Source organism: Aegilops tauschii, chromosome 1 (assembly GCF_002575655.3).
Source record: "Aegilops tauschii subsp. strangulata cultivar AL8/78 chromosome 1, Aet v6.0, whole genome shotgun sequence".
Classification (NCBI taxonomy): Eukaryota; Viridiplantae; Streptophyta; class Magnoliopsida; order Poales; family Poaceae; genus Aegilops; species Aegilops tauschii.
In genome coordinates this window covers 45,409,418-45,426,993 of record NC_053035.3, presented here as the reverse complement: position 1 = coordinate 45,426,993, position 17,576 = coordinate 45,409,418, and the positions used below count along the sequence as shown (strand labels likewise).

The window sequence follows — 17,576 nt, the reverse complement described above, 5'->3', positions numbered from 1 at the left end:
CATTGCCGGTTCGTCTGCGTGCATTATATATAATTAAGTGTCTCAAAAACCATTACAGAACATCATGAATAGATAATTAAGTGACCAAATTAATAGAAGTTCATCATCACATTAAAACCAAAGTACATACATAGTTCTCATCTAACAACATATATATAGCTTTCCAGAGCATCTAATTAATTAAACCATACATTGAAACTATGTAAAATATTTCAATGCGAAAACAAATGCGATCATAATCGCAACCAAGGTAACAATTAATCCAACGGCATAATGATACCAAGCCTCGGTATGAATGGCATATTTTCTAATCTTTCTAATCTTCAAGCGCATTGCATCCATCTTGATCTTGTGATCATCGACGACATTCGCAACATGCAACTCCAATATCATCTTCTCCTCCTCAATTTTTTTTATTTTTTCCTTCAAGTAATTGTTTTCTTCTTCAACTAAATTTAACCTCTCGACAATAGGGTCGGTTGGAATTTCCGGTTCAACCACCTCCTAGATAAATAAAATCTATGTCACGTTGGTCAGCATATTTGTCATAAACAATAAATGAACCAAATAGTTATAAAAAGATAATATATACCACATCCGAATCATAGACAGGACGAGGGCCGACGGGGGCGGATACCAAAACCATCGCACTATGTAATAAGAAGGAATAATAATAGTAACAAAATTAGACAAGTATCTATCTAAAGTAAGAATTTTTTTTCTTTCAGAAAGAAGATAAGAACAAGAGGCTCACCACGGTGGTGCTGGCGACGAGATCAGCGCGGGCGATCGACGGCGGTGAAGATGGGGACGGGACGTGATGGACCGCTAAACCTAGACAAATCTCGGGGAAAATGGAGCTCGGAGGTCGAGTTTCGAGAGGAGAAAGATTAACTAGTGTGGCTCAGACATTTCATCGAACACCTCATGTGCATAGGAGGTGAGCTAGAGCACCCAAATGCCCTCCCCTCGCCGGCCAGAAAAAACAGAGCACTATGGAGTGCTCTGCTGTGGCGATGGGGTATATATAGGCAACTCATTGGTGCCGGTTCGTGGCACCAACCGGGACTAAAGGGGGGCATTGGTCCCGGTTGGTGCCATGAACCGGTACGCATGCCCCCCTTTAGTCCCGGTTGGTGGCACTAACCGGGACCAAAGGCCATGTCCTGCCCCGCGTCAAAAGTTTAGTCCCACCTCGCTAGTTGAGAGAGCTCGAGAGTGGTTTATAAGCGCTGCTGCGCCCACCCTCTCGAGCTCCTCTCAACTGCAGGCTTTCGGGTCTAACCGTTCTCTTTGCCTGTGGGGCCTACTGGGCCTTCTGCGGACCTGAATCCTGGCCCATGGATGGGTTTCAAGTCGTATTCAGGCCGTGGTGGCCCAGTAGGTGGCATAATTTTTTTCCCTGTTTTTTGTTTTCTCTTTTGCTTTATTTATTTTGTTTTGTTTCTACTTACAACAAAAAACTTATTTATTTTATTCCATTTTGTTTCTAATTACTTATGTATTTTACTTTATTTATTTTATTTTTATTTATTTTACTGCTGCTATTTTTATTTATTTTATTAAGGTTTATTTATTTTATTTACTATAGTTTATTTTATTTATTTTTATTTATTTTATTAAGGTTTATTTATTTTATTTACTATAAAAAAATGAACATAGATGCGCCTATAGAGAAAATTCAACCTAAATTCATAATAAATTTCTATGAAATTAAAAAAAAATTACTCTGAATTTAGGTCAAATTCTGTGTATAAGGGCATCTATTTTCACTTTGAGAGGAGCTCAACAAGGCAGAGAGGGACGGGCTTATAAACCGGTGTGAGCGCCCTTCGGTTGGCGAGGTGGGACTAAACTCTGACCGCTACTAGGACCAACCCTTTAGTCCCGGTTTGTGGTATGAACCGGGACTAAAGGGTGAGCCTCTGGTCCCGGTTCAAGCCACCAACCGAGACCAATGGTGATGGGCCAGGAGCGAGGCCCATTGGTCCCGGTTTGTCCCACCAACCGGGACCAAAGGGGCCGGACGAACCGGGACCAATGCCCCCACGAGGCCCGGCCGGCCCCTGGCCGCACGAACCGGGACCAATGCTCACATTAATCCCGGTTCGTGACTGAACCGGGACTAATGTGAATATTGCCCTGTGACCAAAGCCCAGTTTTCTACTAGTGTTAACTCTTACACACACTCCATCTTATTTTTTTTCTTTATGTGAGACTACGAAAATGTTTGGAGCAAGAAAAAGAACTTACAAGACTAAGCCGGAACGCAAAGAGTGGTTAATACTGAGGCGGGCATGCAGTGTTGTTATAGATCTTACCATTTATATGACTAGTAAGGCTTCCGTTCGGCATATACTCCGTACAGATCAATATTTGTCTGTACTTTGCGAAAATCAACTTCCCGTTGTGTTCGATGTGTTCATGATTCGTGTGATCACAGTAGCCTATGAGTCGCACTATGTTCTCGTGAGCAACCTTCATAATGATAGAAATTTCATTTGCAAATGCAATTTCATCCAATCCAGCTATAGGGTAAAGCTTCTTTACAGCAATACGTAGGCCACTTGGAAGCACTCCCTATAGATTCGGCCACAGTAAGGAGTTAGTACAAATTAACGAGATAGGAATTCCTTATAATATCTAAGGAGGTAGGAGTGTATTCGTTCATACCAGGTAAACCTCTCCAAATCCACCGCTACCAATTCTACGTTCATCAGAGAAACGATTCGTTATGCGCTCGAGAAGTGAAAGCTCGAGACGTCTTGCCTTCGCTCCTGCATCACCTACGACGCGTTCCAGTTCGTCTATCTCCGAAACCTCAAGCTCAGGTTGGTCCATTTTCGTGTACGAAGGCAATAAGCTTTCTATCAAGCGCTAGCGCGCATACAGATATGGATATGAATATGATTGATAGCTTCTGCTTCCTTCGTTGCTGCACAAGGCAAATTAAGCAGGTACTCAACGAGCTGGAGAGGGAGGAGGAATCAGCTAGCTAGGAACGTCTTGAATACTCACATGGAGATCGAAGGAGGCGACGGGGAACAGAGTCCCTGCAAGACTTGGGTTGCTTCTTGGCTTCCAGATCACGAGCTGAACGATGATGCCGAGCAAGCAAAAGCATTGACCAAAGGGAAATAAGTAGATCTAGATCTGGACTGACCGGGCATATGCTTTCTCCCTGCAGTAGCTGGTACCCAAGTCCCAGTCGCCATCAATTAAAGAAATGGCCGGCCGGCTGGGTGCAGAGGCAGCCCGCATTTTGAAAGACGCGCGCTGGAGAAGACGGCCGGGTCAGTCCAATTTGTAAATTCGGAAAATCAAATTAACTAGCACCCATCTTGGGTTTTTGTGTACTCCCTCCGTTTCTAAATACAAACCTTTCTAGGATTTCAATACAAACTACATACGGATGTATATAGACATATTTTAGAGTGTAGATTCAGTCATTTTGCTCCGTATGCAGTCCGTAGTAAAATCTCTAAGGGAGCATATATGAAGTTTGAGCTTTTTTGCTTCAGGTGGAAGTTTCTGAATCCCGTGTGTTCGTACAATTTGTAGTTTCAAGGGTCCAGCTGTAAATTTGCAAGTTTGCAAATGTCTTCCTCTGCTAGATGCCTTCCTCGATCGGGGCAGTTGGCATGTGAAGTCGCCGGGTTTTGCGTGCACCATATATTTATGCTAATACCCGTGATTGCCCAACAATAATGTATAACTAACACGACAGGTGATTAGAAAAACACATGATTGCGTACTAATCGAAAGGGAGACCTGCAACTTGTCGTAGATAAGACCAAGAGTAGCTAGTTGCAACTTGTAGAAAAAATAATCGAAAGAGTTCTAACCCATGAATCGCAGCGACGCGTTATTCTGATGTATTATTGCCTCTTTTTTTTCCTAGTAAAATATTATTGCCTGCCGAGTGTTGATGGCCAACGAGCTTCTTGCTGATTTTTGGCTGGGAACAACTCTGGCATTGCCGTGCTGATGGCATGCTCTCTGATGGCATTTTGTTTCAGGTGCAAAATGGCCAGATTCACTGTAATCTGCAGTTGGTTGCTCCTTTTTTTTTTAACTTCCAGATGTCTGCTCCATTCTTCTACACCCAAGGGTGAGGTGGAGGGGAGAAAACCCACAAACTACTATTGGCTGCATTATGTACAATGAAATTCCGATACTTGATCCCGTAAGCAAAAATTGATACTTGGATGTGACTTGAGAACATCAGGTGTCCTTGCTTAACCGGCAAAAAGCAGAGAAGACACACATCCTTTGCCTCTTGTAATTCTCTGCACCGGGTTGCAATCAGCCCAGATAATTTGTACGCACCAGTGTGATCACAATTCTCTTTTGTGTGAATGTTCAAGTGGTCGACTCGGTCATCAGACTGCTGAATACCGTAAGCGCTATTAATTTAGTTTAACCTGTATCAGTTATAACATCATATCGTTCAGTTTGATTGACAGACGATGGCTGGGGTGCGTCTTGAATATCGTTGTCTCACATTTTCAAGACACACTATAGCTCCAAAATTCAGAAATCGATTGAACTCTCTGCCCCTTCAGTAAACGCCCATCGGTTGCATTTCTCCCTGTTTTTCCTTGATTGCTTAATTCCACCATATCATGTACTAGCATTTTTGTTGGCAGAGGAAAGAAAACAGATGTTAAAGGTACCTAGTTACCTTTTCTGCTTGCTTGTCCCCAAACTCTCTATCTGCTACGTTGATGTCGGGCTCAATATGACGTCTCAGCAAGTGTTAAGATGCCTTTGTTTGAAACGGAAGAAGCTTCATGACCGGGTTGCTTCTTGGAGCCTGCTGACATGGATGAAGACTCCTTCATGCGTGACACCATTTCAAGCATTGCGGGGCAATTAAATGAGGCCGACCGGGACAATTTCTGTGATGCAAAATAGAACAAAAAGTTACAAAAAAGGGGGAGAAAACAAAGTGCCAACAGCAACATTGTGACAGAATGTATGGGTGTTCCTATCACACGTTTCCCAAACTTGTAACGAATTACAGCATAGAACTACCAAAAATAAAGGACTTTTTGCTGGAGTAGTAACGCAAACACAAACAAACTTCCGTTGTCCGCAGATCAGTATACAGCATGATACATCCTTGCAAATCACTCTAGTGCATAATCACAAGGAACCCTTGAATTGAAAAGGTATGGTCAAGAAAAAGAATTTCATGCTTGAGAATACTCTAGCAGATCTCTGAATTCTTATGATCACCCCTAGATATTGTCATGAAATGCACTGTTTCATAGAGAGCACGTTGAGGTTTCCAGGAGCAAGAGCAAATCGCAACAACAGCACACATGAATTTAATTAATTAATCCATACATTTGGTCACATAAAACACGCGATTACTTGCTACATTCGTACTACAAGTTCTCTGAAACCCCTACTTCTCAGAGCAGCAAATACAATAAGGGAAGGTTCACACATCGAAAGTTGCATATCTTACTTGAAGATGCACTTCGACTTTGGAATGGGAAGAAATGTGATGCACAATAAAGGTTCATACATGTTGCTAAAACTCAACTCCGCAAACCAAGTTACACCATACGTGATCGATTCAATGTGAGAAGGCGCGCCACAACGTCTGTCATTGATGGCCTTTGATCCACATCAAGGTTGAGACATCCCACAGCAATCCCTGCTAGTGTGTCAAGAAGCTCCAAATTTCCTGTGGTTGCAATTTCCTTATCAAACAACTCGGTTGCTTTCTTCTTCTCTTTGTGGCACTCGAGGAAACTCGTCACCAAGCTGTTATTGTCAGAATGAGTGGCCTTCTTCCTGCTAATGACCTCTAAGATGACAACCCCAAAACTGTAGACATCACTTTTTTCAGTCAATAGGCCTGTTTGCAGGTATACTGGGTCCATATAAGTCATGTCACCAATGACGTTTGCAGTGTGTTCCTTGTCTATTGCAATCAACCTTGATATGCCAAAGTCAGAGATCTTTGGCACAAAGCTGTCATCCAAAAGTATATTTGCTGGTTTAACATCACCGTGCAGGATTTTGGTATGGGCCTGTGAATGCATATAAGCTAGACCATGTGCTGATTCGGCAACAATGCTTAGACGCACATCCAAGTTGAGAGGCTCCTTGTTGTCAACCCTGTGAAGAATTTCATGCAAACTTCCTTTGGAAATGAACTCGTACACTAGCATGGGGGTATCCACTTCTAGGCAACAACCTATGAGCCTAACAATGTTCTTGTGGATGACTTGGGATTGGATGATGACTTCATTTGCAAATTGCTTGTTCTCCAGCACATTACCACTAATTGGTTTCTTTACTGCGACTAGTATGTCATCAACAACCCCCTTGTAAACTTCACCAAAGCCACCTTTTCCAATTAAATTGCTAATCTTTAAAACTGGCTTGAGCTCCTCCTTTTTGAAAAGCTTTATAACTTTAGCTTTCTCTAAGGTAAGACCACCATTTTTCTCATAGAACTCTTTGGTCTTCCGCTTCTCTTTCCGAATAATAATGACGAATGCCGTAAATGCGATGACAAGTGCACCACCTATTGTACCTATATGAACAACGAAGCAAACGTAACTAACTAAAATTTCTGATTATTATTCCGAGCAAAAGATAGTAAGTTAACATTTGAGTTTACTCCCCACTTAGAAGCACTGCAAACATTAATAAAAAGGATTGCAAGATACTGAAACTAAACGTACACCGTGTCTCATATCATACACGATAGTGTTACCAGGTGACCGAAGTTCTTTCAGATATATTTTCACATGCTTTTCAAGTCCCGAGCAATAATCATCACCCCACTCAAAAACGTCCTACACATAACCCTTCCACTCAGGTAGGTAACTCTACAGGGGGCTGAACTATAGTATATATCGTACAAAATACTAAAATATACGTAACAGGACTATATTTATAGAGAGACAGGATAGCAAAACTGATACATATTGAGATGTAGTAAGTCGTCTGAGGTTACCTATGCAAATCTGTGCAGCAAGTGGGAACTTTGGAGTACAGCGTTGAGTTTTTGGGTCATCGCTCCCATAACCTGGACCACAGGTGCATTGGTAAGATCCTTCGGTGTCCCTGCATACACCTTTGCAAGGATACTTTGCTGGATCCGCACATTCATCTATGTCTGTGTTGTGCAAATTCATATAATAATCGCTACATTAGGACATTGATCAATAAAGAAAATCATAGTTGTACGAAGCAAAGCGTCGGTCTTACTGCTGCAGCCGTTGACAAGGTAGGCGTTGCCCTGGTAGCCTTTGGAGCACCTGCAGTTGTAACCAGGCCCATTGGTGGCGTTGACACAGTCGCTGTGATTGCTGACGCAGGCGTACTCCGTTGTCGTGGCCTTGGCCGCTTCAGCGCACGATAATGAGGTGGAGTCGTCATCGCCGCGAATGGCCCAGTCCAGCCACACCGGCGAGGTCCGGTTTGTGTCCCTGAGGAGGTCAGACCGCCGGAAGGTGTAGTTGGTCCTGTCGACGAGGAAGGCGTAGTCGCATGGGCTGAAGTCCATCATGCCGGTGTGGTCGTACACACGGAAATAGAAGTAGTTGTGGGTGAGCCCCGGCGGGATGTCGACATGGCAACACCCGACACTGGCGCAGAGGCCATCCTGCGCAGTCGCCGAGTAGTTGCAGAAGGTCATGCACCCCATGTAGTAGGAGTATTCGTCAACGTCGCGCGTGGTTCTGACGCTCCCAATGTTGCCCATGGTGTTGCAGCCTAGGATGACGAGCATGTTGTGCGTGTTGGACAGGCGGTACACACCATGCTTGTTCATCTCCGTCTCACCATGGCTGCTGGCCTCGACCTTGTCTGGGCTGCTTGTGTTGTAGCACTGCCACCCAACGGGGAGCATCACCAGCGACTCTGCAGGATCCCCCGACAGGTGTACCACGTGAATGGACGTGCCGGCAAGCACAGGGCTGTTGTTGATGCACTCAATCTCAAAGCCCTTGCGGAAGCAGCCGCTGCCGATGCCGAAGGGGTAGGGGATGTCCACGCCACCGCAGCTCGTCACGCAGCCACGAGTCACGACGAGGTTCTTGGTCGCCTCCGTGGTGGCTGCCGCTGCCGCTGCCGCCAGGAGCACCGCGGGCAGCAAGAATGCCGTTGGCATTGCCTGTGCAACATAAGTCACTGCTTTATATGGAACCATAGATGGGAATATGGAACTTGCACACAAAATGCTAGCAAACCAAAGAACAAAGCAACATGTAGTAGACGCCAAAGTAATCATCAAGGTGCACACTGAGCTTGGGATGCCCGCTTATGCCGGCAGGATCCCACATTTTGGTCAATTTTGTGTGATAACAATTTCTTCAAAGTGTGCAATCTCTTGTTCTCTGATCTGCTCCAGTGTCTACGAACAATTTCTTAATGTGTGTAGTAACACAGCTTGGTTGTATATAATCATCTTTAGATAATTTTGTATCATCTTTAAATGATATTTCCTACATTAAAACATTGTTCAATGCATCATTTCACTTCATAATAAAAAAGTTAATTTCCATTAAAAACATGTGCCAAATATATGATTTGTGCTATACGTAAAACCTAATAAACCCTGCTTAATCAGGACTCAAACATCATCGAGCAAACATGGGCATTTCGGACTTCTGCTGCCAACTACATGTCCACCAGCCATATTAAGGCCTGGTTCTTTTCGGCTGGAGGAGACGGCTTAAGCTTAACTGCCCGCTGAATAGCGGTGAAAAAAAGTCGCTAAACAAATGCAGTCATTCTTTTCTTTTTCTGTCGTTTGGGCTCATGGTCTGAATTGTCTGATGGGAAGTCTTTAATACCCCTGGACTATTATTGTGTTCTGATTAGCTGATATTGTGTTATTTCCTACTGTTTTGCGGTAGATATGGGCAACAAAACAATTTCCAAAATACCACTAGATTTATATGTGTCATGTTTAATTAGCACATATTTCACTACAATACTACATGGTCTGCCTAGGCAAGACTACCACTATAAACTTTAGAAGTTATTCATTGTAAAATTGCACTGCAAAGTTTAGTAGTTACCCATTGTTAAGTTGCAGAACGCCTAATAATCATACAAGGAACATACAATTACAGAATTACCCGGTAGCACACAACCTAATTCTTCAACAAATATGTCTGAGCATTGCACTAATTTCTTCAGACATTAGTGTGTCAGGCATATATGCATCATTGTCTCCCTACCCATACATCCATGAAGCACATCTGCAAGTGCATTACTACTGTTGAATACTACAACCTGCAAATCTGAAATGCACACCAGCCTTTGATGGAAATCAATCTTTAATTGCTGGTTCTTCTCTGTATCTATATTATTGCACAATTGCTAATCATACACGACACATACAGTTCCTTGGTAGCACACTACCTAATTCCTCAACAATATATCTGAACATCCCATGTTAATTTCTTCAGACATCAGTGTGCCAAGCATATATGCTTGTTTCCCTGACCATACATCCCTGAAGCAAACCTGCAAGTGCACTGCTACTGTTGAAAATTACAAGCTGCAAATCTACAATGCACGCTATCCTCTCTGTGTCTATATGATTGCAAGGCAGGAACGAGGACTAACCGCAAAATGGAAGTAACATCCTCGGAAGTCATCGTCTAGATGGTCAGCTCAAATGTGCGGCACAAGCAGCTAATTGCAAAGATGTCAAGTGTCACGCCGATTCGCACGGTGAAGGTGCTGCACGGAACGCCACCCCATCGCCATCTGCGCTGCTTGCACGACGTCGCTGCCCGGAGCAGAGCCGGTCGAGGCCGGAGTTGGGCTGGAGGGGGTCGGATCCGGCGGGTAAGGGAGCTCCGGTGAAAGAAGGAGCTCCGTCGGCGGGGAGGGAACCCTGCCGTGATCTCTCTTGGAGCCCCTGGAGCCGGGCTCGTGGCGGCGGGCATCGACGCGAGCTCCTGGAGGCAGGCAGGCCGAGATTACACGGTGGAGCATCACGGAGGGAGAGAGAGCAGGTCGGGCTGATGCCGGTGTGTGGGAGGGGGGCAGGGGGGGACGTCGGCGCCGGAGACGACCCTATCTGCTCCGGCGGGTCGGCAGCTGGTTGAAGGCTCGGGCCTGGGTGTGGAAGGCCGAGCGTACTATGGGCCCGCCCATTCGCATATCAGTACAAAACTAAGATACTGATCCATGGGCTCCCACGTACGAGTTTAGGTGGGCTGCGAACGGCCCGCTCCCTCCTCCTGCTCGAGCAAACTATTCTCTTCTCTCCATACAATGCGTATGCTGAATTTTTTTTATTCTCGAAAAAAAAACGTATGCTGAATTTTTTTGTCTAACAAAAAACGTATGCTGAAATTTTCACTGAAAAAAAGTACAGTTTGTTATTTAAAGAAAGGGGTCCCCCCCCCCCCCCCCCGCCTCATTTTTTGTTGACAAAGCAGCAAAAAAGGGTGCAGTACTTAAGCTGAAATGCTGAGAGCAATCTATGTTTATGGGTGTTTCTCAACAACAACAACATAATCTAGGTTGTGGGTGCTCATGAATGGCCGCATGATGAAATACTCCCATCATGCCGCTTATATATACAGTAGAAAATAATCTAACCATGCAGCATTCATCCAATCTTAAACAGACCAACCGAACGAACGGAAGAAGATCCAACTAGTCACAATAGAAAGGATACACACACTGAACTGCGCGCGAGGACACTGTCAGATCCAAACTTGTTTCCGTGCGCGCTGAAAACAGATCGAAACCGCGAAGCGAGTCGCGACCAGACGAAACACAGAACACACTTGGAAGAAACAAAAGTGGATGTGAAACCAGACGCACAAGGCACAACGGACCTCAGATCGCAACCAGAGCTCGCCGCCGGGGAGACGACGGCGCGCACCGGAGACCGGAGACCTCCGGTCAACGCCAAGGTCTCGCACGGGGTCGCCTCTTGGGTCGGCCGAGCTCACTCTGTTTCCCGCTCTCTTTAGTACGAGAGCATGAGCATGTAGCTAGTGGAGGTGCACTTACTCCTGTCCGTCTGATGTAAATGAGCCTGCCTCACCACTTGCGCGCAGTGTGGCGGTGTGAACGCGCCTGACCGCCCGGCTCTGATCGAGTGTGTGCTGCTCTCTCTCGGGGCGACCTGTGCACCGCGGCCTACATCACGTACTAGGTGCCCGCTGGCAGCACGGTGAATCACATTGATTGTCACACGCCAAATTTGTCTTTTTAAAAGATCAAAAAACATTAACCAAAATGAAGCCAGAGTACAGGACCCAGAACGTTAGAGATTACTACATTACAGGTCCAAGTTATTCATCACCAAAAATAAAAAAATACAGGTCCAAGCAAAATGCTACTACTCCGTAATTACGTGCAGCCGTGCAGGTGGCGGGTTTCCTTCCGAACGTGTCATTATTCGGGAGAGCTAAAACTTTGCGGAAATGATACACCAACGCGGTGCACACTCACCACTTGGGCTGAAACGGGGTCTGTGAACACATGCACTCAAATACATTTATGTATTCAAATACATTTACGCTCATTTGATTTTTTTTTCCTAAAATGGCAATTTTTCGTATTTTTAAAATAAAAAATCCCTATTTTTTAGAGGGGAAGATTTCAAACTTGCCATGTGTATTTTTGTTATAGGTAGCATTGCAAGTTCTAGGTCTTTGGCCCTGTTGGCTTTATTAATTTAAAGCCGGACGTCTTTGGCGTCTTCGTTCCAAAAAAAGTGTTCTAGGTCTTTTCGGAATGCCCCCATGGCAAGTTTTTGGGAAATTTTATCACGTATTCATGACTTTTTTTGGAATTGTTTTTTTTTTACTTTCTCACATGGCATTTGTTTTATTAAGAGTATGTCGTTTCAATAATTAGTAACATGTCACTTTTATTATCAAGAGGATGGAAGTTTTATGATCAAGAGCATCTCATTTTTGTTATTAATTGCATGACATTTTATTATTAGGAGCATGCCAGTTTTATTATAAACAGGATGGTAGTTTTATTATTGAGAGCATGGAATTTTTATTATGGCTGACAGTTTTATTATTAAGAGGGTGTCATTTCCATTTTTATTGGCATGGCATTTTTATTTATCACGTAAATTTATAAATCAGAGAAATGGAAATTTTATAAAGTAGCAGGGCAATCTTCATATTTCAGAGCATGGCATTTATGAATTTATGTTCCTATGTTTTTTTCATAAGAAAATGTCTATTTTTTTGTACACGGCATTTTTTATCTAAATGATGGCAGTTTTAAAGTTTAACGTGGCAATTTGATTTTTCCAGATCACACGTCCATTTTTTTAACCATACTCATTTGTTGCTTGTTGGAATTATCTGTTTCCATTTGCCAGGGCCAGCAAGCAAAAAAAAGGCTACATCCACGAATTAAGTACATACTCCCTCCGTCCCAAAAATAATGTCATGGTTTTAGTTCAAATTTGGCAAATTTGAACTAAAACCACTTATTTTGTATAGAGCCTTGGAGCCTTCCGAGTAGTGTAGGTATCATTAATTCACTGTTGACACGTCTTTTCTATGGGAACCCCTGAAACTGAAAAAACATTGTGAAGAACAAGAATTGTATACTTGAGCACATTTTAGTGAAATTTTGAGTTCTTATGAACACCCTTGATATTGTCATGGAATGTACGGTTTCATGGCAAGCACGTTGAGGTTTTCAGGAGCAAGAGCAAATCACAATAGTAGCACGCGGGAATTTAATTAGTTATTCCATAAATTTGGTCACATAAACCACATAGTTACTTGCTACAGTCATACAAAATTTCAAGAACTAAGGATGGCCTCCTCTGCTACTCACAACAACAAATACAGAAAATTCACGCCTTGATAGTTGCCTATCTTACTGGGAGATGCACGTTGACTTTGGAATGGGAAGAAGTGTGATGCATGATAAATTTCCATACATGTTAAAACTCAACCTCAGAAACCAGTTACAACACACGGGATCTATTCAATGTGAGAAGACGTGCCACGACATTTGTCATTGATGGTCTTTGATCCACATCAAGGTTAAGACATTCCACAGCAATACCGGCCAGAGTGTCAAGAAGCTCCAAATCTCCTGCTATGGCAATTTCCTTATCAAACAACTCAGTTGCTTTCTTCCCTTCTTTATGACACTCAAGGAAACTCGTCACTAAGTTGTTATTGTCGGAATGAGTGGCCTTCTTCCTGCTAATGACCTCTAAGATGACAACCCCAAAACTGTAGACATCACTTTTTTCAGTCAGTCGGCCTGTTTGTAGGTATACTGGATCCATATAAGTCATGTCACCAATGACATTTGCAGTGTGTTCCTTATCTACTGCAATCAACCTCGATATGCCAAAGTCTGAGATCTTTGGCACAAAGTTGTCATCCAAAAGTATATTTGCTGGTTTAACATCACCGTGCAGGATTTTGGTATGGGCTTGGGAATGCATATAAGCTAGACCATGTGCCGATTCCACAATAATGCTTAGACGCACATCCAAGTTGAGTGGCTCCCTCTTCTCGGACTCATGAAGAATGTCATGCAAGCTTCCTTTGGAAATGAACTCGTACACTAGCATGGGGGTATCCACTTCTAGGCAACAACCTATAAGCTTAACGATGTTCTTGTGGATGACTTGAGACTGTATGATGACTTCATTTGCAAATTGCTTGTTCTCCAGCACATTACCGCTAATTGGTTTCTTTACTGCAACTAGTATGTTATCAACAACCCCCTTGTAAACTTCACCAAAGCCACCTTTTCCAATTAAATTGCTACTTCTTAAAATTGGCTTGAGCTCCTCCTTTTTGAAAAGCTTTATAACTTTAGCTTTCTCCAAGGTAAGACCACCATTTTTCTCATAAAACTCCCTGGTCTTCCGCTTCTCTTTTCGAATAATAATGATGAATGCCACTAATGCGATGACAAGTGTACCACCTATTACACCTATATATGGACAAAGAAGCAAACCTAAATAATTTAATGAAAAATATCCTAATTATTATTCTGCTAACAAATTCAGTAAGTTCATTTTTAAGTTTCCGCATTGCTTTGAATAACTGCATATATTTTAACTTAAAGAAAAGTAAGATACTGAAATTGAATGTACCCGCGTCTTAGATCCTACATGATATAAGATTGTGCCCCTTGGTGGGGACTTGTTTGTTCATCAGTTGACTGAAACTTTTTTAAGTCAGGTCACTTGTAGGTCTCAAACAATATTCATCACTCCCCTCACATCGACCCACTCATTCAGCTAGCTAGCTAACTCCAGGAGGGACTAGACTATAACAAAGTACATATAAAAAGAGCTACATAGAAAGATTGCTTAATTTGTGTTGTCTACTTTAAGTGAACATACAAAAATTAAATAATTGCGAAACTGATAATTAGCAAAATCAAAACATTCAAAGTTGTTTGCCTGAGGTTACCTATGGAAATCTGTGCAGCAAGTGGGAACTTTGGAGCGCAGGGTCCAGTTCTTGGGTCATCGCTCTCATAACCTGGATGACAGGTGCATTGGTAAGATCCTTGAGTGTCCTTGCAGACACCGTAGCAATGATACTTTGCTGGATGTGCACATTCATCTATATCTGTGTTGCACAAATTCACAAAAATAATCATTAGGGCATCGATCGACCTCCTTAAACCATATTTCTAATAACAACGATGTCTTAAAAAACATGCAGTCAGAAAAACATGCAGTCAGACTTCTATTTTGAGTACTGATTAACAAGAAAAATGATCTTCATATGTATTGGCTGGAAACTACCATCAAATTACTAGTTTCATATTTGATTTGTCCGTACATATTTCATACAACGATTGGCAGTCAAAGTTACTAAATGCTAAGTGAAAAATGTCACCATGCTAACACGGTATAAAACAGTGTGTGTACAACTAAAACGTACTAGTACGAGCAGTACTACTGGTTTTCTCTTTCAGTTTTAGAAAAAAATCCAGCAAGCAACCGAAATCAATTTCGGTTTGCATTTCGTTCAGAGGGCCGAACTACTCTATTGGATTCAATTAAATATTTTTTTTAAATGGAAAATATTTGAATTCCTGTATACTACTGAAATAATTTGGTGGAAAGGTAAATATTTCAGGGACTACTGAGATTACTGAAATTCAACGAATTTCATAGAATCTCACAGAAAGTACTACTTACTGGTGCATCCGTCGGCAAGGTAGGCGTTGCCCTCGTAGCCTTTGGAGCACTTGCAGTTGTAGCCAGGCCCATTGGTGGAATCCACGCAGTCGCTGTGCGCGCTGACGCATGCGGACTGACCCGTCTTGGCCGCCTGTGTGCATGAGAACACGTCGCCAGAAGCGGAGCCGTTGCCGCGGATGGCCCAGTCCAGCCAGACCGGCGAGGTCCGGTTGGTGTCCATGAGGAGGTCGGACCGTCGGAAGGTGTAGTTGTTCCTGTCGACGAGGAATGCGTAGTCGCAGGGGCTGTAGTCCATCATGGTGGAGTGGTCGTAGGTACGGAACTTGAAGTAGTTGCCGGTGAGGCCCGGCGGGATGTCGAGGCGGCAGCACCCAACGCCGGCGCAGAGGCCGTCCTGTGCGCTGGCCGAGTTGTTGCAGAAGGACATGCAGCCCGTGTAGTAGGTGTAGGCATCGGTGCCGCCCTGCGTCTTCCCGCTGGCCGTGTAGGCGAAGGTGTTGCAGCCGAGGACGACGAGCATGTTGTGCGTGTTGGAGATGCGGTACACGCCGTCCTTGTTCATCTCCGTCTCGGCGTAGCTGAAACCCGTGGCTTCGCTGGGGCTGGAGGCGTTAAAGCACATCCATCCAATGGGGAGCATCACCAGCGACTCGGCCGGGTCCGACGACAGGTGCATCACCTGGATGGACGTGCCGGCGAGCACAGCGCGGCTGCTGTTGACGCACTCGATCTCGAAGCCCTTGCGGAAGCAGCCGCCGCCGATGCCGAAAGGGTAGGGGATGTCCACGCCGCCGCAGCTCGTCGCGCAGCCATGGGTTACGACGAGGCTCCCTGCCGCCTCGTTGGTCGCTGCCGCTGCCGCCAGTAGCAGGGCGGTCAGCAAGAATGCCGTCGGCATTGATATATTGTACCAGCTGATGCCTGTGCAACATAGCTCACTAGCTGCTTTATATTGGAACCGTCGATGGTGAATAGTTAATTCTTCGCTTGGTTGCAATTTAAAATTGTATCTGGACGGCAGAGAGGTTGAAAAAAAGGATGGCCAAACCGTGGCCTTTGTCCGCTTCGCAAACAGACCATCAAATCTGTTGGTCGGACTATGGGAAATGATGAAGAGGTGCTCAACCTCGACTACTTCAACACTTCATCATTAATTGATGAGCTCTCTATTAAGGATTGGTGGATCAACATGTCCAGCACCAATAAGCCGAACCGAAAAGTGTTGGCCTCCCCTACCATGCTAACTTGTTGGACCATTTGATGTGAGAGAAATGTTAGGGTCTTCCGCCACAAGTCTATCCACCAGTCAATCCTACAATCAATCAAACATTCAAAGCGAGGCCAAGTTTTAGGTCATTGTGGGCGCAAAACATTTGGGTTGCATTATACCGGGAGAGTAGAGTGGCCATGTAATCTTCTTGTGGCTTTTGTAAAAGCAACTCTAGACTCCTTAACTAATGGATGAGGTGAATCTTTTGCCTTTGTTTCTACCTGCCAGTGGACGCCCTTGCGACCATCCTTGATAAGGCGAGGGCCGCCGGCCACCTACGAGGGGTGGTGGCTCACATTATCCCTGGGGGTTGGGTCACTCACCAGCAGTATGCGAATGATACCATGATTATGGTAGAGGGTTCGGATCTAGACATCGTCAACTTGCAGTTGCTTCTCTTGTGTTTCGAAGAAATGTCGGGGCTAAAAAATAATTTTGGTAAGAGCGAGGTGATTGTTCTGGGATACTCCGAGGCCGAGCAGCAACGGATCGCGAACAACCTGAATTGCGGGCTGGCCACCTTCCCATAGAGTATTTGAGGATACTGCTCTCTGACTCGAAGTTTCTTCTTAGTGCGTTTGACCCTCTCATGGGAAAGGTGGCCGCGCGGGCTGAACCGTGGTGTGAATGGTTTACTTCCAAGGAAAGTAAGACTGTCTTGAATCTTGATTGACTCTAATCTCTCCAGTATCCCCATGTATATGATGGGATGTACATTTTGCTGGAGAGAGTGAATAGTTCATTCGATAAAGACCTGTCCCGGTTCTTCTAGCGGGCGATGAACAATCGACAGAAGTACCACGTGGTGATGTGGGCCGACATCTGTCTGTCCAAGGATATGGGTGGGTTGGGTATCCTGGCCTCCCGTCGGATAAACTCTATGCAACAATTCCTCGATACAAAGAGGACCTATGTGCGTCCATACAACCATGCTAGACTTTTAGTTCGTGTGTAAACCACCAACTTGACCCTATTTAATTTTGTTCTCTTTCAATTTTCTATGAAACAAATTCTCTCCCTTTCACGAGGGTCTTAATCTTTATAACTAAATGACCATATGCCGCCCAGGAAAGAGAATCACCGGAAAGAATAGAGAGCGCGTTAGACGAGTCGGATGGGACGAGGACAAGCAAATCCATG

General features: G+C 44.2%; 3 protein-coding genes across 12 annotated transcripts in view; all 3 read right to left on the bottom strand.

Annotated features, from left to right (window-relative positions):
* Positions 1-2,931, bottom strand: part of LOC141041343 (uncharacterized) — a 30,987-nt gene extending 28,056 nt beyond the window's left edge. Inside the window, exons 1-2 of the mRNA XM_073507482.1 lie at positions 2,674-2,931; positions 2,322-2,580 (exon numbers count right to left, since the gene is read on the bottom strand). Of these exons, the coding sequence (XP_073363583.1) occupies positions 2,322-2,580; positions 2,674-2,841 (427 nt within the window). The 5' untranslated portion in view covers positions 2,842-2,931. The remainder of the gene's footprint in view (positions 1-2,321; positions 2,581-2,673) is intronic.
* On the bottom strand, positions 90-11,315 carry LOC109786796 (wall-associated receptor kinase 2). Of its 10 annotated transcripts, none has more exons than XR_012201539.1 (7): positions 9,607-10,129; positions 9,400-9,504; positions 7,237-8,143; positions 6,983-7,144; positions 5,477-6,556; positions 593-4,901; positions 90-504 (listed from the first exon to the last, which is right to left on the bottom strand). XR_012201539.1 is itself a non-coding variant. In XM_073507473.1 (5 exons), the coding sequence occupies exons 3-5, from the start codon at positions 8,138-8,140 to the stop codon at positions 5,568-5,570; spliced, it is 2,055 nt and encodes a 684-aa protein (XP_073363574.1). In that variant the 5' UTR covers positions 8,141-8,143; positions 9,400-9,504; positions 9,607-10,129; the 3' UTR covers positions 5,311-5,567. The 10 variants fall into 10 exon arrangements, 3 of the variants coding, with proteins under 3 accessions (XP_073363574.1, XP_073363581.1, XP_073363577.1); XR_012201538.1 differs by having other exon boundaries at positions 90-650; positions 755-4,901; XR_012201542.1 differs by having other exon boundaries at positions 90-4,591; positions 4,685-4,901.
* A 300-nt stretch (positions 11,316-11,615) lies between these two features.
* Positions 11,616-16,064, bottom strand: LOC141041326 (wall-associated receptor kinase 2-like). Its single transcript, XM_073507463.1, has 3 exons — positions 15,164-16,064; positions 14,424-14,585; positions 11,616-13,938 (listed from the first exon to the last, which is right to left on the bottom strand). Exons 1-3 carry the CDS (start codon positions 16,062-16,064, stop codon positions 12,950-12,952), a joined length of 2,052 nt encoding a protein of 683 aa, XP_073363564.1. The 3' UTR covers positions 11,616-12,949.
* Positions 16,065-17,576: the final 1,512 nt, after the last annotated feature.

Excerpts from the sequence above, each read along its gene's own strand:
- LOC109786796 (XM_073507480.1), bottom strand. The coding sequence starts at position 8,140 with ATGCCAACGGCATTCTTGCTGCCCGCGGTGCTCCTGGCGGCAGCGGCA. Across the intron at positions 7,145-7,236 it reads CCTTGTCAACGGCTGCAGCA|ACATAGATGAATGTGCGGAT; the intron begins GTAAGACCGACG and ends TGCACAACACAG. Across the intron at positions 6,557-6,982 it reads TGCTGCACAGATTTGCATAG|GTACAATAGGTGGTGCACTT; the intron begins GTAACCTCAGAC and ends TTGTTCATATAG.
- LOC141041326 (XM_073507463.1), bottom strand. The coding sequence starts at position 16,064 with ATGCCGACGGCATTCTTGCTGACCGCCCTGCTACTGGCGGCAGCGGCA. Across the intron at positions 14,586-15,163 it reads CCTTGCCGACGGATGCACCA|ATATAGATGAATGTGCACAT; the intron begins GTAAGTAGTACT and ends TGTGCAACACAG. Across the intron at positions 13,939-14,423 it reads TGCTGCACAGATTTCCATAG|GTGTAATAGGTGGTACACTT; the intron begins GTAACCTCAGGC and ends GTCCATATATAG.